The sequence below is a fragment of the Dendropsophus ebraccatus genome, chromosome 8 (assembly GCF_027789765.1).
Source record: "Dendropsophus ebraccatus isolate aDenEbr1 chromosome 8, aDenEbr1.pat, whole genome shotgun sequence".
In the NCBI taxonomy this organism is placed as follows: Eukaryota; Metazoa; Chordata; class Amphibia; order Anura; family Hylidae; genus Dendropsophus; species Dendropsophus ebraccatus.
In genome coordinates this window covers 79,286,617-79,310,909 of record NC_091461.1, presented here as the reverse complement: position 1 = coordinate 79,310,909, position 24,293 = coordinate 79,286,617, and the positions used below count along the sequence as shown (strand labels likewise).

Below are 24,293 nucleotides of genomic sequence, written 5' to 3'. Positions count from 1 at the left end.
GGCTTACCCTGCACCCGCATAGCGCTTTATGTCCACATGTGGGGTATTTCCGTACTCAGGGGAAATTGCTCTACACATTTTGTGTTTTTTTTTATCTTTTAGCCCCTTGTGAAAATGAAAAAAATCATGACAAGATCAATGATTCAGAGTAAAAATTTAAAAAAAAATTACACTAAATGTTGGTCTAGCCTTGATTTTTTGTCCATTTCCACAAGGGGTTAAAAAAGAAAATAAATGCAAAACGTGTAGGGTAATTTCCCCTGAGTACGAAAATACCCCACATGTGCCATATGGGCACAGGGCAAGCCACCAAAGGGACAGAGCGCCATTTAGAGGCTGGAATGGAGGATGGAGGCCATGTCGCAATTACAAAGCTCCTGTGCTGCCAGGACAGTAGAAACCCCCCACAAGTGACCCCATTCTGGAAATTACACGAGGGGTGCAGTGAGCATATGGACCCCACTGGTGACAGGCACATGTGTAGAACATGTGGCGTGAAAATAAAAAATACAATTTTTTTCATTTTCACGTCCCAAATGTGGCCACCAGGGGGCCATATACCCGCTGCCCCCCTTGTTAGATTCCTTATGGGATGTAGTTTCCAGAATGAAGTCACTTGTGGGCGGTTTCTACTGCCCTGGCAGCACAGAGGGTTTGTAATTGCATCATGGCATCCTCTAATGGGAATGGCGGCCATACCTATTCAGCTGGGGAAAAGGGACAATTCTAATTTATTTGGGGGTATTAGGCCAATTATTAGTTTATAATGTTGAAAAGGACAGGTGTCCATCAAATTCAACCTGTGTTGATCCAGAGGAAGGCAAAAAACCCTCGTAAGGCAGACGACAGTAGCCTCATCACAGGGAAAAAATTCCTTCCCGACTCGATAATGGCGATCAGAATAATCCCTGGACCAACGTGACCCCTGAAATAGGAATAAGGGACAGAATTTTGAAAATGTAGAACCCCAATGACGTGTGGTACGCCTTGAAGCGATCCAGTATGCAGAGGCCGGGGTGATCAGGACAGGTGTCACACTGGAAAATGGTGTCCTTCCTGATCCCCCTGTTACGCCACACTCTGCACTTCTTCTGGGGTCTCCTGTTTTCCAGTGTGGGGGACGTCACCTGGAAAATGTTGCCCTGGTGCCATACGGGGTCCTTCATATCCAGAAGCGCTGGGTCCGCTCAATGGCTGCTAAATATTAGGGCTTTATTACTGCTTCTGATATTTTCGGATCGTGCCGTAAGCTACAGTAGCTCGGGCAGCGAGGGACCAGAAGAGGGGGTGCTGGTATAAAAGTTATCACCGTACGGGTGGTAAACTTTATCCAGCAGTGGGAAGATCAGTTTCCGAACGATCTTCCCACTATCTCGGAGGATGGGGGGGCATTGTGGGGGCTGGATTCGGCTGTCCCTTCCTTTATACACTCTAAGGGTACGTGCACACTGCGGAATGGCGAAGGATAACCCTTTGTGCATTCCGCAGCTGGCACCCACCGGCGGACTGATGCGGGCGCGCGTCTCCGTCTGTCATAGACTCCATTCTATGCACGGGCAGATTCCGCTCTCCGTCCAACGTATTCATTCTTTGGACGGACAATGGAATCCGCCCGTGCATAACATGGAGTCTATGACACGGGTGGAGACACTCGCCTGCATCAGTCCGCTGGCGGGTGCCAGCTGCAGAATGCACAAAGGGTTATCCTTCGCCATTCCGCAGTGTGCACGTACCCTAAATCTGTAAGTGTACCCTGAGGTACTCTCACAGAGTTAGTAGAATTTCACGCCATACCGTCATCTCTTATTGGGACGGTACTGGCGGAAAAGACGTGTCTGGGAGGCAGCGTACGCTACGCTACCCCCAGACACGTCACTGGAGGAAGAGGATGAATGGAGGAACGAAAGATCCCCCCATTCATCCTCACTGGCTGTTTCGGTGTCGGAGGCAATAATATCGTATGCGTCTGATACCGAAAACACGCCGGGGGCCACTTTTATATAGGGATTGGTATATGGGGTATGTAGTGGTGTAGTGTCAAACTTTATTCAATGTAGTGTAGTGTGGTGTAATGTAGTGGTTTTTACGTGTTATTTTACAGTAAGTGTAAAAAAAAAACCTACGCCAAAAATGGTGTTGCTGATAAATGCCGCACTTATGTGCGGCACTTATCAGCAGACCGTGGCAGTAGGATATAGAAAAAAAACACCCTACGCCAAAAAGGAGGAGTTGCTGATTAGCAGCGCACTTTCGTGCGATGCTGAGCAACACTCAGCGGCGATAGGGTGCGGAAAATAGAAAAAAAAAAATTGGAAAAAAAAAAAAACCTTTATTACTTACTGAACATCCCTATAGCTGCTGATAAGTGTATTACACTTATCAGCTGCTAGAGGGCAGCAGAGCGCAAGATCCGAAAAAAGACGACGCTGGAGCCGAAAAAAGACGAACGGGACGTCACAGAAGGAGCCGATGACCCGACCAGAAGACAAGGACACCGCGAACCCCGAAGACGCCGATCAGGACCCCGGGACAGCTGAGTAATGTACAAATACCTGCTCTGGACCCCTCAGCTACCTAGCTGAGGGGTCCAGAGCAGGTATTTATAACTTTTGGGGACTTTGATCGCTGTGAACGGCCGGCTGGTACCGGACAGCCGTTCACGGCGATCGGGCCGGTGGCACCGTGACCACCATTACTTTTTACAGTAATGGCGGTCGGTGCCGTCCTCGGACAGCACCGACCGCCATTTTTTCCGGGTCATCGGGTCACCGATGGCCCGGAAAGGTTCCGATCGCCGCTATTGGCTGATCTGAACTGATAAGCCAATAGCGGCGATCGTCGGCATGGGGGGGGGGGTTAACAACCCCCCATGCCGACAGGGAGAGATGGCCTGCAGTGTAATTCTGCAGGCCATCTCTCCCGATCGCATGCGGCAGGTCTGCGGCGCCCTCTTAAAGGACCCGCATACCGGTACGTCATGGGTCCTTAAGTGACAGTGATCCATGACGTACCGGTACGTCATGGGTCCTTAAGAGGTTAAAGTGTCACTGTCGTGAAATTTATTTGCAGAAATCAACAGTCCAGGCGATTTTAAGAAACGTTTTAATTAGGTTTATTAGCCGAAAAATGCATTTTTATCATGAAAAAGCAGTTTGAAGCTCTCCCCCCTGTCTTCATTGTTCTCCTATGGAGAGAGCTAAATAAAAGACCAAAACAGGGCAACAAAGAGTTAATCTACAAATACCTCACCCTGTATCTCCTCTGACCATCAGCACTGACCTCCCTGACCTCTGATTACAGCTGTAACCCAGCTCCTGCCTTTGTTGTCGGCTTTCTGCTGCCGGCTAATGGTGCGTTTACACAGACAGATTTATCTGACAGATCTTTGAAGCCAAAACCAGGAACAGACTATAAACAGAGATCAGGTCATAAAGGAAAGACTGGGATCTATCCTCTTTTCAAATCCATTCCTGGCTTTGGCTTCCAAAATCTGTCAGATAAATCTTTCTGTGTAAATGGACCCTAACTCCCTCCTTCCCCCTCCCCCCTCCCCTTTCTATAGGAACAGAGTGTGACTCATGCAACAAGTCACAATTTTCTGATTTTTTGCAGTGGATGGAAAAGAGGAGGGAGGGGGGGGGGGACCTGGGAAAAGGCTTTTTAAATGCAGATAATGGCATATTTGGCTAATAAACCCAATTACAAAGTTTCTTAAAATCGCCTGGACTATTGATTTCTGCAAAAAAACAAAAAACAAAAACGACAGTGACTCTTTAACCCTTTAAGGACATGGCCCATTTTCGTTTTTACGTTTTCGGTTTTTCCTCCTTGTGTTTAAAAGGTCATAGCACTTGCATTTTTCCACCTAGAAACCCACATGAGCCCTTATTTTTTGCGTCACTAATTGTACTTTGCAATTACAGGCTGAATTTTTGCATAAAGTACACTGCGAAACCAGAAAAAAATTCAAAGTGTGGTGAAATTGAAAAAAAAAAAACGCATTTCTTTTATTTGGGGGAAATGTGTTTTTACGCCATTCACCCTGGGGTAAAACTGACTTGTTATGCATGTTCCTCAAGTCGTTACGATTAAAACGATATATAACATGTATAACTTATATTGTATCTGATGGCCTGTAAAAAATTCAAACCGTTGTTAACCAATATACGTTCCTTAAAATCGCTCCATTCCCAGGCTTATAGCGCTTTTATCCTTTGGTCTATGGGGCTGTGCGAGGTGTCATTTTTTGCGCCATGATGTGATCTTTCTATCGGTACCTTGATTGCCCATATACGTCTTTTTGATCGCTTTTTATTAAATTTTTTCTGGATTTGATGCGACCAAAAATGCGCAATTTTGCACTTTGGGATTTTTTTGCGCTGACGCCGTTTACCGTACGAGATCAGGAATGTGATTAATTAATAGTTCGGGCGATTACGCACGCGGCGATAGCAAACATGTTTATTTATTTATTTGTTTACTTTTATTTAAAACCTGGGAAAAGGGGGGTGATTCAGACTTTTATTAGGGGAGGGGGCTTTTTACTATAAACAACACTTTTTTTTTTTTTTTTACACATATACTAGAAGCCCCCCTGGGGGACTTCTAGTATATACACTTGGATCTCTCATTGAGATCTCTGCAGCATAGATATGCTGCAGAGATCCATGAGATCGGCACTCGTTTGCTTTCGGCTGCTGCAGCCGGAAACAAACGAGTGCCGAGCCGAGGACGGCGCCATCTTGGACGCGTCCCCGGCCGGCATCAGTAACGGAGATCGCTCCTCCGGGACAAGGTCCCGGAGGAGCGATCTCCCCCACTAGACACCAGGGAAACGTTGCCTCCGGTAATCGGAGGCAGCTGTCAACATTGACAGCTGCCTCCGATTAGCTAATTAGCGGGCACGGCGATCAGACCGTGCCCGCTAATAGCGGCGGTCCCGGGCTACACGCGGCACCCGGGATCGCGGCACTTCAAAGCGGGGCTGCCGCGCGGCCCCGCTTTGAAGTGCAAGTGAGGACATAGGACGTACTGGTACGTCCTATGTCCTTAAGAGGTTAACCAATCTGACAGCAGGCACTAATAAATATAGAGAATGTCCTGCTGAGACTTAGAGAACATGTATTAAACCTTATAGCTGCCTAGACTCAGGTTGCAAGACTGACCCTCAAGTCTGACAGGATTACTGAGGTGATGCAGGGAGGTTAGATGTGACTCTGGCAAAGCCAGATCCCCAACTGACAAGTTTCAAGATCCACACACTCCTCTGGGTAGAAGGTGGGCAGAGCCAGCTTTCCCCTGGCCAATCACTAGAGTCTGATGGGTTGCAGGGGAGGAGCACTGATCAAGCTCAACACTTATCATTAGAAATTAATATATAACAACATATTTAAATAAATATATGACAGAAAAAAATGCTCATTTAAAATATCACCACAAGAGAGGCTAGGAAAAAGAAACAAATACATATGCCCCAATAGAGACAGTCCAGGGTTGCCAATGGCAACAATATACCTCCAGATGCCTGAAAATATATACCGGACTGGGCCATTACATATGTATATATCTATAGTGAAATCTTGAGTGCCGGCTGGTTATTTTTTCCCCTGCATGATTATATACATATTACTATTGCTGGGCATATACCTAGCGCTCCCCATACCAACATACGAGTAGACATCCATGATTGGATGAGGAATGACTTTTACTATTTGGCTTGCTATCATGGCTACTGGTGGTGTGGGTAATAGATTGTTTCCTACTATCACTGGTTGAGTAGTCTTTATTTGCATCTACCTCAGTAGAATAAATACTACCCTACCTTCCTATTTGTATAGAGATTTATTTAGATATTAGGAGATAATGAAATATTGGATATTAAATTACATATTTTCATTGCAAGCTTGATTGAATCAAACAACCTCCAATCTGCTGCATATGTGCATGTTTTTGTATGAATCCCCCCCCCCCCCCCTAAAAAAGCAGTATAACAAAGTGTGCTTACTGTATAAATGGCCATACAGGTATGGAGTTCTGTGTCAAGATTATCATCCTACTAGTGACATCATTCCCTCTGTTGTCATGTGAAGATTCAGAAAAACCTGTTGTATGCTCAGTTATCCAAGGACTGCAAGGCTTTATTGGAAAAGATGGGAGAGATGGTCTTCCTGGCCCAAAAGGTGACCCAGGTAAATTGTCTTTTAAGAAGATAAGCCAAAAGCCAACGTGAACATTTGTAGAAATAAATTTGTGCACATGCATAAAAGTTTGTAATGTTACCTATTTTTATGGCAACTTTATGTAAAAACAGGAGTGTCAGGAACTGTCCAGTGTAGCAGGCCAGTTTAACCCCCGTCCAGATTATACCCGGGTAAAAAATGGCCTAGGCCAGAATATACCCCGGGGTATAAAATAGCCTAGGCCAAACTATACCCCTCCAGGCCAGAATATACCCCGGGGTATAAAATAGCCTAGGCCAGAGTATACCCCGGGGTATAAAATCGCCTAAGCCAGAATATACCCCGGGTACAAAATAGCCTAGGCCAAACTGTACCCGGTGTGTAAAATAGCCTAGACCAAACTATACCCTGGGGTGTAACATAGCCTAGACCAGAGTATACCCATCCAGGCCAGAATATATCCATCCAATGTCGAACCAGGCCACAGTATACCCCGGGGGATAAACCCTACACCTGAGGGTGTAAAATAACCTAGCCCATGCTATATCTCTCCGGGCCATAGTATTATTACTTCACTGGGTTTCTCACCCCTGGCCCAGGCAACAGTATACACCAGGGCATATATTTTCATACCCAGGGGTGTAATATAGCCTAGGCTATACTATAAACCTGGGGACAGTCTAGCCCAGGCCACAATATACCCCGCCAGACGATATCCCTCCAAGTTATCATGTCACAGTTTTTCTCAGTTCTGACCCAGGCTACAGTATACCCCAGGGGATACATTCTATACCAGGGGTGTAAAATAGCCTTGCCCTCAGTATACAGGAGGGGATATATTCTATACAAGGGGGGTGTAACATAGCCTAGGCCACAGTATACCCCAGGGAATATATTCTATACCAGGGGGTGTAAAATAGCCTAGGCCAGAATATATCCCTCCAGGTCATAATGTTATCTCTTCACAGTTTTTTTCACTTTATCTCTAATTTGTTGAAAAGTGCGTTTTTTTTTGTTTTGTTTTTTTATTACACTCAGACACACAGCTGCTTCCTCTTGTTAAGTTTTTTATGGGCTGTGCAAAATTTTACGGTTGTTGCGCAAAAATCATCATTAGACGCAAGTGCCCTGATACATCTTGCAAAATTTATTGCACTATTTATGCGTTTTTTGCAGTCTCTTTTTTTTTCATCCTTTTTTGCAACAAAAAAGAATGGATTGAAAAACGGAGCAAAACACATTTTTTTTAGTGTACACAAAAATGCGGTCAACCACAGTATTTGTGTACGCTAAAATAAAGATACATTTTTAATCCGTTTTTTTTATTATGGAATGGAAAAACTGATTAATGGAAAAACTGTTCAAAATGGAGGCACACAAACGCTTCCTTTTTTCTTATCCATTTTCCAAAAAACTAATGGTTAAAAAAATGGACTGCAACAACACAGAGTGAACCCAGTCTAAAACAGCTTGGCTACAAAGCTATGCTAGTGTAGGATTTTGCGCAAAAAATAAAAATTTGCACTTGACAAATCTAATGAAAACTAGTTAATAGAACAACCCCCTCTCCCTTGCATACATTGAAAAAAGGTGCAGGCAATGAAAACTGATGTAAAATAGCGCAAAACTTGTAATAAGTCGTGGGAACTGTCCAGAGCAGCAGCAAATCCCCATAGAAAACCTCTCCTGCTCTGGGCAGTTCCAGAGCAGGAAATTTTAATAAATATATTTTTTATTGATACTGCAAGCTTCTTTGGACCTGCGCCCCGAAAACTCCCCTGCATGGAGAGGAGGTGATTTATCGTAATAAGTCTTGGACAGGTATTTATGAAGTGCACAAAATCTCCTTATTAGCCAAAAAACCCCTATAATAATAAATGTCCCCTATGGCCCCATTCACACTGAGCAAAAATGAGGGAATTCCGCGGCGGATCGCTCCGCCGCGGAATCCCGCTGTGCTCAATGTGCTGCTTTGAGTGAAGGAGAGGGCGCGCTCCTCCGCTGCCGCAGCTCTCTGCTCAAAGAACTAACATGTCAGGACAATGACAGAAGGAAGCGGACGCCTTTACTCCTTCACTCACAGTGAGACACTGAGCACGGCGGGATTCTGCGGCGGAGCGCTCCGCGGCGTAATTCCGACGTGAATAGGGCATATGGGGGAGGCAACCAATCAGATTCCACCTTTCATTCCTCACAGACTCTTTGGAAAATGAAAGGTGAATTGGTTGCTAGGGTCAACTGAGCCAGTTTCACTTTACACCATGTTTGATAAATCTCCCCCCATGTTTGATAAATCTCCTCTATGGGCGGGATTTATTAAGTCCGGCGTTTTTTACGCCGGACTTAAAAATGCCCCCGCAGCTCCGGCGCTACGGAGATTTATGTAGAGGCGGACTGCCTCTACATAAATCCTGTGCGTGCCGGTGCGCACCGCCGAAAACCTACGCCAGCTGAGGACTGGAGTAGGTTTTTGGCGTATATTTGGGCGGAACGGATGGTAAATCGCGCTGAGTCCGCGCCCTCCGTTCCGCCCACTACACGCCCCCTTTCCGCCCCCCTGGCGTATTCGGCGGAAAGTGCCGATTTGCGAATATTTTATTCGCAAATCGGCCATTTGGGTATAAAATAATACGCAAATCGGCACTTTCCGCCGAAAATCATCCGTTCGCCGGATGATACATGTGGCCCTATGTGTTTAGATTTTTAAGATTTACACCAGTAGCTTCTCGCTTAACTCAGCAGACAAAGCCGAATCCCCAATAAAATGTAAAAAAAGAAAGAAAAAAGTATTTCTTGTGTATATCACTCAATGCTACTTATTTCATGGGGGTATAAAATGGCCTAAGGGGGTATTAATTGGCCTAGGCTGAAATATACCCCGGGGTATAAAATAGCCTAGGCCAAAATATACCCGGGGTATAATCTAGCCTATGCCATTTTAACCCCGGGTATAGTCTGGGCTGGGGGTATACTCTGGCCTGTTACACCGGAGCAAGAGAGGTTTGCTATGGGTATTTGCTACTGCTTTGGACATTTTCTGACACAGACAGCAGTGGCAGCAGAGAACACTGTGTTAGACTGGAAATAATACACCACTTCCTGCAGGAAATACAGCAGTTGATAGGTACTGGAAGACATGACATAAAAAAAAAATCCTCTGCACCATTTGTATTTTGCGTAGTTTGTAATTTAACCCTGTATCTTGTAATACCATGTGGAGCAGTGGGGCCAGCCGCTTCTAATGATTATCAGTGGAGGGGGCCAGTTGGTTCGGTTCTTACCTTCATCCTCAGGTGCCTGTGCGCAATACGGAGCTTAGTTTTGCCTAATCTGCGGATAGTTTTCCTTTAAATTTACAAATTTTATTAATTTACAAATCTGTACAACTTTTTGGCAATGGTTGATTTAAAAAGTTTCTTTTCAACATAGCCCCACTTGTTATACCTGGTAGTTATTCACATGTTGTCAGCAGTTAAAAATTACATAGCCAAAAGATGGAAATCTATTGAGATTAGCTCTAAGGGGGTGCGGAATTGGTGGAATTCCGCCCCAGAGAGTTAAATTCTTTGAGCGGAGAGCAGCAGAAGCGGAGGTGCGTGAGCCGTCCCATTAAAACAAATGGCAGACGGGATTCCGCGGCAGAGAGTTCTGCTGCGGAATTCCACTTATTTTACTCTGTGTGAACAGCCTTTAAGGCTATGTTCACACAATGTTTTTTTAGCTCCGTTTAAAATGACGTCCGTTATTTTGAGTCTAAAATAATGGACGTCATTTAGCAGCCTGGCCTCCCCTTTAGTGCAACTGGGTGTTGGTACATTATTCTAGTTTAGGGCTTATTTACACAGAAAGATCATCTGACAGATTATCTGCCAAAGATTTGAAGCCAAAGCCAGGAATGGATTTTAAAAGTGGAAAAATCTCAGGCTTTCCTTTTTGACCTGATCTCTGTTTATAGTCTGTTCCTGTCTTTGGTTTCAAATCTTTGGCAGATAATCTGTCAGATAATCTTTCTGTGATAGGGTGGGTTCATACTGTGGAATTCTCGCGGATAATGTCCGCCGAATTCCGCTGTCTGTCTGCGCGCACGGCCGCGCGCCTTGCTGCCGGCTCCATAGACACCATTCTTGACATGTCACCACTTTCGGCGGATTGCGGAATACGCCGGCCCATAGAATGGTGTCTATGGAGCCGGCGGAAAGGCGCACGGCCATGCGTGCGGACAGACGGCGGAATTCCGCGACATTATCCGCGAGAATTCCTCAGTATAAACCCACCCTAAATGGACCCTTAGGTGGACTAATTGGACTTTGGGTGTGTCCGTTATTCAATACACTGTGTGCATTGGACGTCAGTCTTCCCATTGACTTCATTGCATTGCCATTGCAGTCAGTTAAAGAGGATGTACCACCAGGTACATCCTCTTCAACCTGAACCCACTGATCGAACGGCGCCAGCAAGGGAAAGCCGGTCCCGCGGTCCGTTTTTCGGACCGAGGCCCGATTCCCGTGCATGGGCCGTTCCGGTGCATAGAACGGAACGAAAAACGGACCGCGGCACCGGCTTCCCTGTGCCGGCGCCGTTTGATCAGTGGGTTCTGGTTAATGAGGATGTACCTGGTGGTACATCCTCTTTAAATCGTGGCAAAAACGGACATTTTTTAAAATATCAAAATCAGCCGCCTTTTCTTTATTTTTGACGTTGAACATAGCCTAAGGCTATGTTCACACAACGTCAAAAATAGAGAAAAGGCGTCCGATTTTGCAATTTAAAATAATGTCCATTTTTGCCGTGATTTAACTGACTGCATTGGCAATGCATTGAAGTCAGTAAGAAGACGGACGCCCAATGCGCACAGTGTATTGAAAAACGACCGTTTTTGCTGCAAAACGGCAAAATAATGAACATGATCATTACTTTCAAACGTCTTTTGCAAACAGCGGACATTTTTTATTAGTTGTGCACACACAGTTTTTTTTTTATTTCTAATCGTCCTTTCTCCGTTTTTACTATTAAATTTATTGGACTTTTCAATTAAGACACATCCAAAGGCCAATTAGTCCACCTAAACTAGAATAATGTACAAACACCAGTCATTGCAAGGAGTGGCCAGACAGCTAAATGACGTCCGTTATTTTAGACTCAAAATAATGGACATCATTTTAAACGGAGCTATGTGTGAACATAGCCTAACAGTGAAATTATAGCAGTAGTGCAAGTTAACCCCAAGACAGAGCCCTTTGATGCACAAAAGTCCAGGTCAAATGAATGTAATGTTCCTCCCCGCTTTCTAAGAGCCATAACGCTTTTATTTTTTCACCTACAGGGCTGGTTGGGATGTCATTTTTTGCGCCATGGTCTATAGTTTTGATTAATATCATATTGGTGTAGCAGAAAAATTTTGATCGCTCTTTATCGCTCGTTAATAGAGATAAGCAAATCGGCCGAGGTTCAGGTTCGTATGAACCTGAACATCCGGCTTCTGATTCCCGCTGTCTGCCCGCTCCGTGGAGAGGGTGGATACAGCCTGAGGACCGCCTGGAAAACTGGGATATAGCCATAGCCATAGGCTGTATTCCAGTTTTCCAGGCGGTCCTCAGGCTGTATCCACCCTCTCCATGGAGCGGGCAGACCAGGGCCGGCTCCAGGTTTTTGTGGGCCCTTGGGTGACAGAGCCTCGGCGGGCCCCTTAGAGGAGCAAATCATGGAGATACAGGTGAGGAAAGATATGCAGTAGAAGAAACATGTCTCCTGATCTCTGCGGTAGTCAGGACTCTGGAGGAGTCAGACACAGTGACAGGATGAGGGGTAACAATCACTGCTGAGTAAGGGTAAATTCACAAGGGCGGATCCGCAGCAGATTTAACGCTACGAATTCACCACTGAAACTGCTGCGGATCCTTCCCCTGTGAATTCCAATGTGATTACATACTCGCAGCGGGATTCTCATCTCGCTGCCAGTATGTAAGTCCCGACCCCATTAACCGCCACCGCCCAGGATAATACAGCGAGATCTGGCCGTGTCTGAGGCTCTCAGCTCCCGGAGGTCCCGCGCAGCCAATCAGTGCACGGCCCCGCCACAGTCACTGATTTGCTGCGCGGGACCTCCGGGAGCCTCAAATGCAGGTAATTTATCATCCTGGGCGGCAGGGGTTAATGGGGCCTGGACTTACATACTGGCAGTGAGATGAGAATCACGCTGCGAGTATGTAATCACATTGGAATTCACAGGGGAAGGATCCGCAGCAGTTTTAGCGGTGAATTTGCATCGTTAAATCCTCTGCGGATCCGCCCGTGTGAATTTACCCTAAGGTAATATATGTATATGTATATATATGTATATGTATATAAGGTAAATATGTATATATATATATATAATCTCTATATCTCTCACTGCAGGACCTGTATACCCAAAACAACTAGAACACTATTAGTTTACACAGCCTACCTTTCTGCCCTCTATCAGGTGTCACATGATATCATCACAGGTCCTTCTCCTTGCCCCATAGATCTCCCAGCAGAGGAATATAGCCTATCCCACACATGAGACTGGTCACATGTGCATGACCTCATCAAAGGTCCTTTACACCTCCAGCCCTGGAAGGAAGACATGATGTGCCCGGCGACCCCAGTATGTATCGGCGGGCCCCAAACTGTCGCATGCGGCCTCTAGGGGCCCAGTCCCCTCTGTTACTACACTTTTTTTTTTTTTTACTAACAGAAAAAAAAAATGTAGCAACAGATGGGAGTGGGCCTCTAGAGGAGCTGTGGGCCCCGGCACTTGCCCTAGTCAGCCGGGTGCTGACGCCGGGCCTGGGGCAGACAGCAGGAATCAGAAGCCGAGAGTTCAGGTTCATACGAGCCCGAACCTCGGCCGGTTCGCTCATCTCTACTCTTTATAAATTTTTTTGTGATATATAATTTAAAAAAATCAGCAATCCTGGTGCGTTTTTTTTGTTTCTGTTTATGCCGTTCACCGTGCGGGAACAATAACGTTATATTTTAATAGATCGGACAATTCCGCATTCTACGATATGTAATATGTTTTTTTATTTATATTAATATTTTTTAAATGGGCAAGGGGATCTTTTAAACTTTTATTGGGAGGGGGTTTATAAGGGGTTTTTTAATACTTTTAAAAACTTTTTTATTACACTTTTTTAACACTTTTATTTACTGTAAAATATGCAATCATTAGATTGCATATACTGATCTATGCTATGCCATAGTATAGCAAAGATCAGTGTTATCGGTAATCTATGTATAGAGCCTGCCTGAGAGCAGACTCTATACATGGATCGCCAAACTGACAGGACGGAGGTACAGAGATTACCCCCGCTTGTCAGCACATGCGATCGGGATCCGATCACTCAGTGACAGATGCTTGATCTGTCACTGAGCACCTTAAACGCTGCAATCGCTGTAGATCGCAGCGTTTAAGGGGTTCATGAGAGTCGACTTCGGGATTGCAGGCCCCGGACATTGATGTGAGCGGGTTTGCTATCTCTGCATGCTCCCGCTCACATAAATAACCCTGTCAGCACAGGGAACGTATATATACATTCCTACTGCACGGGATATGTGCAGTAGGAACGTATATATACATGTTACTGACGGTAAGGGGTTAATAACCAAATGGCATGCTCAATGGCAGTTTGGAATAAAAACCTACAAAAAAAAAACATAAATTAAAAAGGGCATAATAAATAAATGTAATAAATATTGAATAAGAGTAGCCTTGTTATGTTTTGTATAAAGTAATTTGAGACTAAATAAGTGATTCATACATTCGGCTACAGTTTAATTTTTATATAGTTGTTTGCATGTGATGTTTGTATGTTTTTGGACGATGGTCAACCGGCAGGTGTTATTTGTCTTGTTTTGTACTTAAAAAATGTATATATAACCCTCAGGAAATATTCCAGTAAATATTCCAGATAGGTAATATTCCTATCTGAGCTTGTTATCCCCTATCCATAGAATAGGAAAGAGAGAATCTCTATAGGGCAGCCTATACTACAGCCACAATTCCCACATGTTCCAAAGTCCTAGGGAACCAAAGGCAAACATTTGACTAGCTGGTAATGTGACTAATAGATTGATACAATGGGGAGATTTATCAAACATGGAGTAAAGTGAAACCGGCTCAGTTGCCCCTAGCAACCAATCAGATTCCCCTTTTTATTCGTCACAGACTCTTTGGAAAATGAAAGGTGGAATCTGATTGGTTGCTAGGGGCAACTGAGCCAGTTTCACTTTACACCATGTTTGATAAATCTCCCCTAATAACTCTAAAATCAATAGATTTCATAGCTTACACAATGCTATTGTATATAAAATATAATTATTAAATTACGTTGTAATTTGTTTTTATTTGTTAATCTTATGTAGGTTCACCTGGACAAACAGGAAGTCAAGGTATAAAGGGAGATAGAGGATATTCAGGTAAAGCAGGTCCTCAAGGCCAGAAAGGAGAAAAGGGCGATAAAGGGATCAATGGGTCACCAGGTAACACAAGTCATAATTACTGGACACTTGCTATTCAGTTTGTGAAAAGATGTATCGTAATTGTCATGTTAGCACCACTGCTTGTTCATAAATGGGATGCAAAGAAGTATACAGAGGCCATAGGCATATAATACAATAAAAGGCTATGTTAACACGGCGTATGAGAACAGAACGGCCGGTCTCTGCAAAGATCATCTGCAAAGATGATCTTTCCAGCTGCAGTGTTCATCAGAACTCTCATAGCACACAATGAAGCAAGCGGCCAGAGCCGCTCCCTTCATTGTGTGAACTGACAGGTCTTCACTGAATTGCGGCCGCAGAAAACTGACATGTCAGTTGTTTGTGGCGCCGGTCTCTTACGTAGTGTGAACATAGCCTAATACAGTATTGGCCGCTGTTCCCTTCTTCAACCACTAGATTTCACACTTTCATAGATAAGCTGTAGATAACCTTGAGTCTAGCTACACTTAGGCTGGGTTCACATTGCGTTTTTGCAATCCATTCAACATATCAGTTTTTAATTGGTTACAGAAAAACATGGTCAACACTACTTTTGTGTCTGCTATAAAAAACACATCTGTTTTTTTTTTAGTAATGGAAGTCAATGGAAAAGCGGATCCAAATGGATGGCACACTATTGCATCCGCTTTTGCATCCGTTTTTTCCATAAATCGAATAAGTTAAACAGATTGCAAAAATGCAGTGTGAACCCAGCCTTACATTTCTTTTCTCTAATAACAACTTCCTTTTATGTTAACTACTTCCTTTTGTCTTTAGGTTAGTTAGTGCCTGGCTACAGGCCAGGCAGGACATGTGTATAGCTGTTCCTGTCTACTAATTCCGCAACCTTCATGTGGTGCTAGACTTGACTCCTAGGGACACCGGAGACAAGAGAGAACTTGCCTATGCTGAGGATCCACTAATAGAAAAGGACAGTCGACCACCTAACAAAAGGGGAACTAAGAGCAAGGCTGGTCCTACAGTAGAGCACAGTGCAAGTTCAGTTGCTCTCTATGCTCTCTACTCTCGGCTTTGTAGGAAGGACACTACAAAGACAGGATATACAAAGAATCCTCACGTTGAGCTGCTTTCCCCGGGTGGGCAGTTGAATTTAGGTGAAATCCAGGCTTTGTTCATTTATATAAACGTCAGCCTGTCAGCGCTGTCAGTTGACAGGCGGGTGCACTTTGTAGGAAGGACACTACAAGCCAGCTCCGCCCAAAGCAGAGACCTGGGACTCGTACTACCCCAGAGGAAGGGTAGCTTGATACTGTGGGACAGAAGGAGGTAAGGTGAGATAACTAGACTCGGGTCTCGGGTGCTCGTTACTCGATACGAATGTTTCCCGATACTCGGGTGCTCGTTTCGAGTAACAAACCCCATTGAAGTCAATGGGAAACACAAGCATTTTTGCTGGGGACCCAAGATCGGCACAGGGAAGGTTGTAGGAAAACCTGTCATCCTCAGAAAATGATGGAAACACAACGGAAATGGACAGGAAACAGCATGGGCAGCATGCATGGATGCCTCTGAGGCTGCCTAATCGCACCATTACGCCAAATTCTGGGCAACAGCATGGCAGTGATTACACAGTATAGGATTAAAACAGGGTTAGCATATGAACCACCCCAAAATTTAGCCTGACACAGCATGGCGGTGAGAACACAGTAAACCATTAAAACAGAGGTAGCATATGAACCACCCAAAAACTTAGCCTGACACAGCATGGCGGTGAGAACACAGTGAACCATTAAAACAGAGGCAACATATGAAGCACCCAAATTCTTAGCCTGACACAGCATGGCCATGAAAACACAGTGAACCATTAAAACAGAGGCAGCATATGAACCACCCAAAAACTTAGCCTGACACAGCATGGCATTGAGTACACAGAGAACCATTAAAAGTGAGGTAACAAGTGAGCCTCCTAAAAATTATGCTAGACACAACATGGCGGCAATGACAGAGTGACCCAGGTAGAAGCAGTAGCAGGTGAGCCTTACAAAAATTATGCCAGACACAGGATGGCGGTGATGACAGAGTGACCAGGTAGAAGCGGTAGCAGGTGAGCCTTCCAAAAATTATGCCAGACAAAGGATGGCGGTGATGACAGAGTGACCAAGGTAGAAGCGGTAGCTTGTGAGCCTCTCAAAAATTATACCAGACACAGCATGGCGGTGATGACAGAGTGACCCAGGTAGAAGCAGTAGCAGGTGAGCCTCCCCAAAATTAGGCCAGATGCAGCATGGCAGTGAGGACAAAGAGAACCATTAAAAGTGAGGTAGCAAGTGAGCCTTCCACAAATTATGCCAGACACAGAACGGCAGAAGAAGAATTGGCTGTTGGCTGATAATTGAAGGAGGAGGAAAAGGAGGAGGAGAGGATATACAAAGAATCCTCATGTTGAGCTGCTTTCCCTGGGTGGGCAGTTGAATTTAGGTGAAATCCAGGCTTTGTTCATTTTTATAAATGGCAGCCTGTCAGTGCTGTCAGTTGACAGGCGGGTGCACTTATCAGTGATTATGCCACCAGCTGCTCTGAAGACCCGCTCTGATAACACGCTAGCGGAAAGGCAGCCCAGCACCTCCAAGGCGTAAAACGCCATTTCGGCCCACGTATCCAGCTTTGCAAACCAGTAGTTGTAGCAGAGTGATCGGGAAGGACGTTAGTATGATCAGCAAGGTACTCACCATCTTTCTAAAGGCCTCCCCCCTACTCTGTCTAGACTGGGGACGGGTGACATAGTCACTGCTGGGGTGCCATGAAACTGTCAAAGGCCTTGCAGAGTGTTCCCCTGTCGCTTGACAAGCTGCCCACTCCCACCCTCCTCTCCCCCGCTTTTTGGCCCACAGAACTACATCCTCTGGCGCTAGTGGTGTCAGATGGTAAGTAAATTTTCAGCTTCTGCACCAGGGCCTGTTGATATTGATTCACTCTCATACTGCGTTCCTCAGCAGGAATGAGAGTGGAAAAGTTCTGCTTGTACAGGAGGGTGAGCACCAAGTAAACAGTGTTATCAAAAAAAATTTTAACCCAAGGGTGACGGGAAAAACAGCCTAACATAAAGTCAGCCCTGTGTGCCAGGGTCCCAACACGCAAGAATTCCCTCTCCTCAATAGGCTGACTCTCAATTTCCTCCTCCACCAATTCCTCCTCTTCAGGCCATACACGCTCAACAGCTAAGGATTGAGCATGGGTACCCTCCTCAGTCGCGGCAGCAGTCTGCTCCTCTTCCTCCTCCTTTACTTCGTGCTGAGAAACAGACGTGAGGGTGGGCTGGCGGATGTTCTTCCCCTGTCTCCTGAGACGAAGGCAAAGTCTCAGACTTCAGGCTGAGCAGGCAGGTTTGAAGCAGACGCAGCAGCAGGATGGTGTGACTGATGATGGCGGTGCAACGTCCGCACGGTGGACTGGAGGCTCTATTAGGGCCAGATAGGGTGTCGGTGGTGTTGTCAGGGGCAATAGTGTCACGGTGCTTTACTCCTACCTTAGCGGTCCTGGCTCTCCTAAGGCCCCGGGCGGTCGTCACAGAAATGAGGTGGTTGGTTTCCAGTGTTTGGAGACAATGAATAGACAGGGTGATATAACTGAGGGACTTTACTTTCTGGTTTACACAGTAATACAGCACATTGGAATGGTGTTCAGTCACTCTCCAGTCAGGCTGCATGAAGTGAGCATTGGGTTCCCTCTGCCTTAGTGGTTATAGCCTTTATCTGGCTGGTTAGAATCTCTCCTCTCTCTACTTGCTTTGCCTGCTCTGCACTCAGCAGGTTACTTCACTTACTTGAAGTTTTTAGTCAGCACACGACTGCTTATATCTGACTATGATGGAGAGCACGTGTCTGCTCCTCCTCACCGACTACATCTACTCCACTCCTCTCCAGACCTGTAAGACCTCCTACTGTTGCCTAGGCAACACACTTGAGGTGGAAGGCCGCTGGGTCCCAATGCTCACTGTCAACATGTTGGCAATGCACTGCCACCTGCTGGACACCAATGATAAAGCATTACACAGTTACTTTCTACAAAGCACATGTCATATTGCAGATAAAACTTTGTAGTGCCTTGTGGGTCACTACATACCCCCTTAAAGAAGACCCAAGCCGCCCCCGGCTTGTGCTAACGAAACTACCTGTATGTCGGGGCATTGTACCATGTTCACCCAGGCTTTTGGTGGAGTGCACCTGTAAAGAATGCCTTGGTCCTAATGTAACGTATACTACAGTGTCTATGTTCCTATTGTCATGCGAGCTGGACTTAGAGTGACTAGGCTATTCTGTATGCTGCATGTAGCTCCAAGGTTACCTAAAGTTACCACAGACTCATACCCAGTTCCCTGGCTAATGTGTTTTACTCTTCTCTCTAATACTAGTGTGCTAAAGGCTAAGACTAGTCTTGAACCTTCCGATGTTTCTGGCCAGAAAACATAGAAAGTGTGGGGGTAATTATCCCATCCACCTAACAAGTTGGCTAATCTACCGTTAGAAGGGTGGCTTAATCCTGTTTTCCCTTCAAGAATATCAAGGCCTTTAATTGCTCAGAACGCTTTGTCGCCAAGATACCTACTAGTGTCAAACTACCAAACTAAGTGTAGGCCTTACCTGTGTCACAACATGCTGATCAATACAAAAATATAAATGAGACGTCTCTAACTTACTACACAGGAAGTAAAAAACAGTTACACTTAATAACCACAGTTATTCTTGTTCTTTGCTTGGAGCAGCTGGATCGTCTTTCAGACACTAGGCAATGGATCGTCTGGACCAATGGGTGAGGACTGCTCGGGGTACCTGCAAATCCTGACTAAACTAAGTAAAGGCAATGCAAAACATTAGTGAAGAGTCCATGTTACCATGAGAAGTCCAACGAAAAATTATAAAAATATGCAAAAATAATGTTTCAAAGTATCACTTTTCAGTGCAAAAATGGACACAGAGAGCTCAAGTATAGGTCTGAGTCTCTTCTCTGGGCGGTCAACTTGAACGTTGCATCAACAAGAACATCCTGGGAATAGCATAGTTCTCAAAAATAAGTTATTCCATAGGAAAAACACAAAAAGAAATAATTGTAATCCACAAGGCGATGATTGCAATCCATAGAGTAAGTTCCTTTCAGGGATAATGAACAGTTCATCTGAACATGAGAAGGGGAAAAGCAAGGGACTTTGGCGCAAACATGGCGCAACTGGGGTGATATCCTGAGCAGATGTGGAGTCTTTTACTTGTTATTAGCTTAAATCAAGAAAGTCTTTGTTGCACAGGATAACATCCTTGGCAGTGGTAACAGTTCATAATCTCTCAGCGGGAAGCTTTCCTTGATTCTCCCTTCGGGATCTTCGCAAAGTGTTTTGGGTACTTCCTTCTGGTTCTGTACCTTCTTCTTCCAAGCCATGAAACGAAGTAGAGAAGTTCTCTGGAGTGTCAATATTTTCAGTTGGTAAAGGAGGCATAGGCAGAGGACTCTGTTGGGTCTCCACTGAAGTAGGGTTTGCAGGCCCTGGAACCAGTATGTTGATATGAGGTTGGAGGAACCACTGGAACGGATCTAATCCAGGGAGTACTTCAGTAGTGGTACTTTGCTGAGGTGTTGATGCTTGTGCAAAACGTTCAGGCTCTTTACTGTGGTTGAGGATCAGGTTCCCTCAAACATTTCTTTAGCCTGTTGCGATGTACTCGCTGAGTACCGTGATTTTCACGATAAATTTCGTACACTTCTGGAGAAAGAATATTTTGCACAATGTATGGTTCACGCTCCCAATGGCTATCTAGCTTACTAGTAGGATGATTGTTTTTCAACCATACGGAATCTCCTGTTTGAAAGGGTTCAGCACAGGCATTTAGATCATAATCCTGCTTCTGTTTTTGTTGAGCTTTCTCAATTTTAGAGTCAACAATTTCTTTGGCATCTTCTAGACGTCTCTGATGTTCTTTAACCCAATCTGATTGAGGAAGAAGAGGTTCTGAATCTGGCATGGAGATGTCTTGAGCAACGTCTACAGGTAGTCTTCCATGTCTTCCAAACATTAGATAGTAAGGAGTGTATCCTGTAGAACAATGGGAAATATTGTTGTAAAGGAACACTAGTTCTGGAAGAAACTTTGGCCAATCTGCCTTCTTCTCTGTGGAGAGGGTTTTGACTCTGTTAATCAGGATTTGGTTCACTTTCTCACATAATCCGTTTCCTTGAGGGTGGTATGCTGTTGTCCTCAGTTTTTTGCAACTGTACAGAGCACACGACTCTTGGAACAGCTCAGATTCAAAAGCAGATCCTTTGTCAGTGAGAATCTTGTCAGGGCTGCCATAGGGTAGGATGAAGCTTTTCCACAAGGTGGCAGCTGTAGTTTTGGCAGTGAGATCTTTTACAGGAACAGCTACAACAAATTTGGTGTAATGATCAACCATGGTTAAGACATGGGTGTGTCCAGATCGGCTTGGTCCAATTTTCACATGGTCAATGGCTAGAATTTCAAGGGGACTTTTACTCACAATTGGATGGAGTGGTGCACGCTGATCCTGTCTTTCACTCTTGTTCACTACACAAGTGGGGCACTTACGACACCAATTCTCAATGTCAGCTCTCATATTGACCCAAAAGAATCTTTTTCGGATGGTAGTTTCTGTCTTTTGAACTCCAAAGTGGCCAGATTGGTCATGATACATGTCCAGGACAATTTTGGCATCTCTTCTGGGTATCACCACTTGGAAGACTCGTTCATAAGTGACTGGGTCTAGAATTCTGCGATAAAGCAAACCTCTCAACAGGAAGAGGGATTTTCTCAGTCGCCAAAGCCGTGTCAGTTCTTTGTCGGCTCTGTGTTTTCGGATTCTCTCTGGAACTCGCCCACTGGAGAAATAATCCAATAGTTCACCGATTACTCTGCTTTCCGCCTGAAGCTTTAGCCAGCATTCTTTTTCAACTGGAGGAACAAGATCACTCTGCTGGGGACTACTGAGAGCGTTATGCTTTATCTGCTGAGCCTCTTGCCGTGCAAATCGAGCATAGAAAGCGGGCATTTCCACATCTTCCCACTGCTCATCAATGGATATAAGTTCATTCTCTGCAGGTAATCTGGACAAAGCATCGGCATTGTCATTGGCCTTACCAGACCGGTATTTGATGGTAAAGTTGAAACTAGCTAGTCGAGAAGCCCACCTTTGTTCTAGGGCTCCCAAGCGAGCTGAGTTCAAGTGCGCCAATGGGTTATTGTCCGTGTAGGCAGTGAAAGTAGAAGCTGCTAGATCTTTGAATTTTTCAGTCACTGCCCATACCAAAGCAAGAAGCTCTAACTTAAAGGAGCTATAGTTTTGATCATTTTGTTCAGGTTCTCTCAATGATCGACTTGCGTAAGCGATTACTCTTTCGGTTCCATTCTGTGTCTGGGAGAGCACTGCTCCAAGGCCTTTCTTACTGGCATCAGTGTATAGACAGAAGGGCAGGCTATAGTCCGGATATCCCAGTATCGGTGGTTCAGTAAGGTTGCCTTTCAATTGCTGGAATGCAGCTTCTCTCCCACTAGTCCATTCCACAGGGATCCGTGAATTCTGACGATCTTTCAGATTCCCTTTGAGGAGCTCTTGGAGAGGACTAGCTATCTGGGAAAATTTTGGAATGAATCTTCTGTAATAGCTAGCGAACCCAAGGAAACTCTTAACTTCCTTGACTGTTCTAGGTGCAGGCCAATTCTTCACAGGAGCTATCTTGTCTGGGTCAGGTTGCACGCCAGCGGCACTCACAACATGACCAAGGTATTTCACTTGTGGTTTCAACAAGTAACACTTTGAAGGCTTAACTTTCAACCCATGCCGCACAAGATTTTTAAGCACTTCCGCCAGATGCTGTAGGTGTTCTTCATAGGTTTTGGAGTACACTATTACGTCATCCAAGTACAATAGGACTGTCTCAAAGATCCAATGTCCTAGAGATCTCTCCATCAATCTCTGAAAAGTTCCGGGAGCATTGCAGAGCCTGAATGGCATGTAGTTGAATTCAAAGAGGCCCATCGGGGTAGTAAAGGCGGTTTTCTCTTTGTCCTCTGGTGCCATGGGAACTTGCCAGTAGCCACTGGTCAGATCCAGAGTTGAGAAGAAGGCTGCAGAGCCTAAAGCTGCAAGTGACTCCTTTATCCGAGGCAATGGATAGGCGTCCTTATGCGTTATGTTGTTGACCTTACGATAGTCCACACAGAAGCGGATTGTTCCGTCCTTCTTCCTTACTAGGACTAGGGGAGCAGCCCAGGGACTGTGGCTAGAAACATAGAAACATAGAAACATAGAAGATTGTCGGCAGAAAAAGACCACTGGGTCCATCTAGTCCGCCCTTTTAGTATTTTCTTCCTTATTATCTTAGGATAGATATATGTCTATCCCAGGCGTGTTTAAATTCTGTTATTGTAGATTTACCAACCACCTCTGCTGGAAGTTTGTTCTAGGTATCTACTACTCTTTCAGTAAAATAATATTTTCTTACATTGCTTCTGATCTTTCCCCCAACTAACCTCTCACTGTGTCCTCTTGTTCTTGAGCTCAGTTTTTTACTAAAAACACTCCCCTCTTGAACCTTATTTAGTCCCTTAACATACTTAAAGGTTTCAATCATGTCCCCCCTTTCCCGTCTTTCCTCCAGACTATACAGATTCAAATCCTTAAGTCTTTCCTGATATGGTTTATGCCTCACACCCTCCACCATTTTTGTAGCTCGTCTTTGGACCCGTTCTATTTTATCAATGTCCTTTTTTAGGTGAGGTCTCCAGAACTGGACACAGTATTCCAGATGTGGCCTCACCAGAGCTCTATACAGCGGGATCACAATCTCCCTCTTCCTACTGGTTATACCTCTAGCTATACACCCCAGCATACGATTTGCTTTCCCCACCGCCTGGTTGCACTGGTGACTCATTTTAAGGCTTTCAGAAATCATTACCCCTAAATCCTTCTCTTCTGAAGTCTTTTCCAACACAGTACTGCCGATGTGATACTCGGATAGAGGATTCCTCCTCCCCAAGTGCATTATTTTACATTTGGAAACGTTGAACTTCAATTTCCACTGTTTGGACCACGTATCTAGCAAAGCTAAATCATTTTCCATATTACTGACACCTCCAGGAATATCCACCCTATTGCACACTTTTGTGTCGTCAGCAAACAGACAAACTTTACCTACCAACCCTTCTCCTATGTCACTTACAAACATATTAAAAAGAATAGGACCCAGAACAGACCCTTGTGGCACACCACTTGTAACCAGTCTCTGCTCAGAATATACACCATTAACAACAACCCTCTGATATCTCTCCTTCAGCCAACCACAAATCCACTGAACTATCCAGGGATTTAGTCCAATTTTCTTCAACTTCTCTATCAGCTCTTTATGGGGAACTGTATCAAAAGCTTTGCTGAAGTCCAGATAGGCGATATCCACAGCACCACCTTCATCCAGCACTTTTGTGGCATAATCAAAGAAATCAATGAGATTAGTCTGACATGATCGGCCCTCAGTAAAGCCATGCTGGTTTGGATCCATCAGATTGTTGATTCTTAGGTGATCCATTATCTTCTTTTTTAGAAGAGTTTCCATCATTTTCACTACTACAGATGTCAGGCTCACTGGCCT

General features: G+C 44.9%; 1 protein-coding gene across 1 annotated transcript in view; it reads left to right on the top strand.

Annotated features, from left to right (window-relative positions):
• The window catches only part of LOC138799475 (mannose-binding protein C-like), a 64,993-nt gene that overhangs the window by 16,287 nt on the left and 24,413 nt on the right, over positions 1-24,293 (top strand). Inside the window, exons 2-3 of the mRNA XM_069980706.1 lie at positions 6,024-6,188; positions 14,568-14,684. Coding sequence (XP_069836807.1) covers positions 6,026-6,188; positions 14,568-14,684 — 280 coding nt within the window. The 5' untranslated portion in view covers positions 6,024-6,025. The remainder of the gene's footprint in view (positions 1-6,023; positions 6,189-14,567; positions 14,685-24,293) is intronic.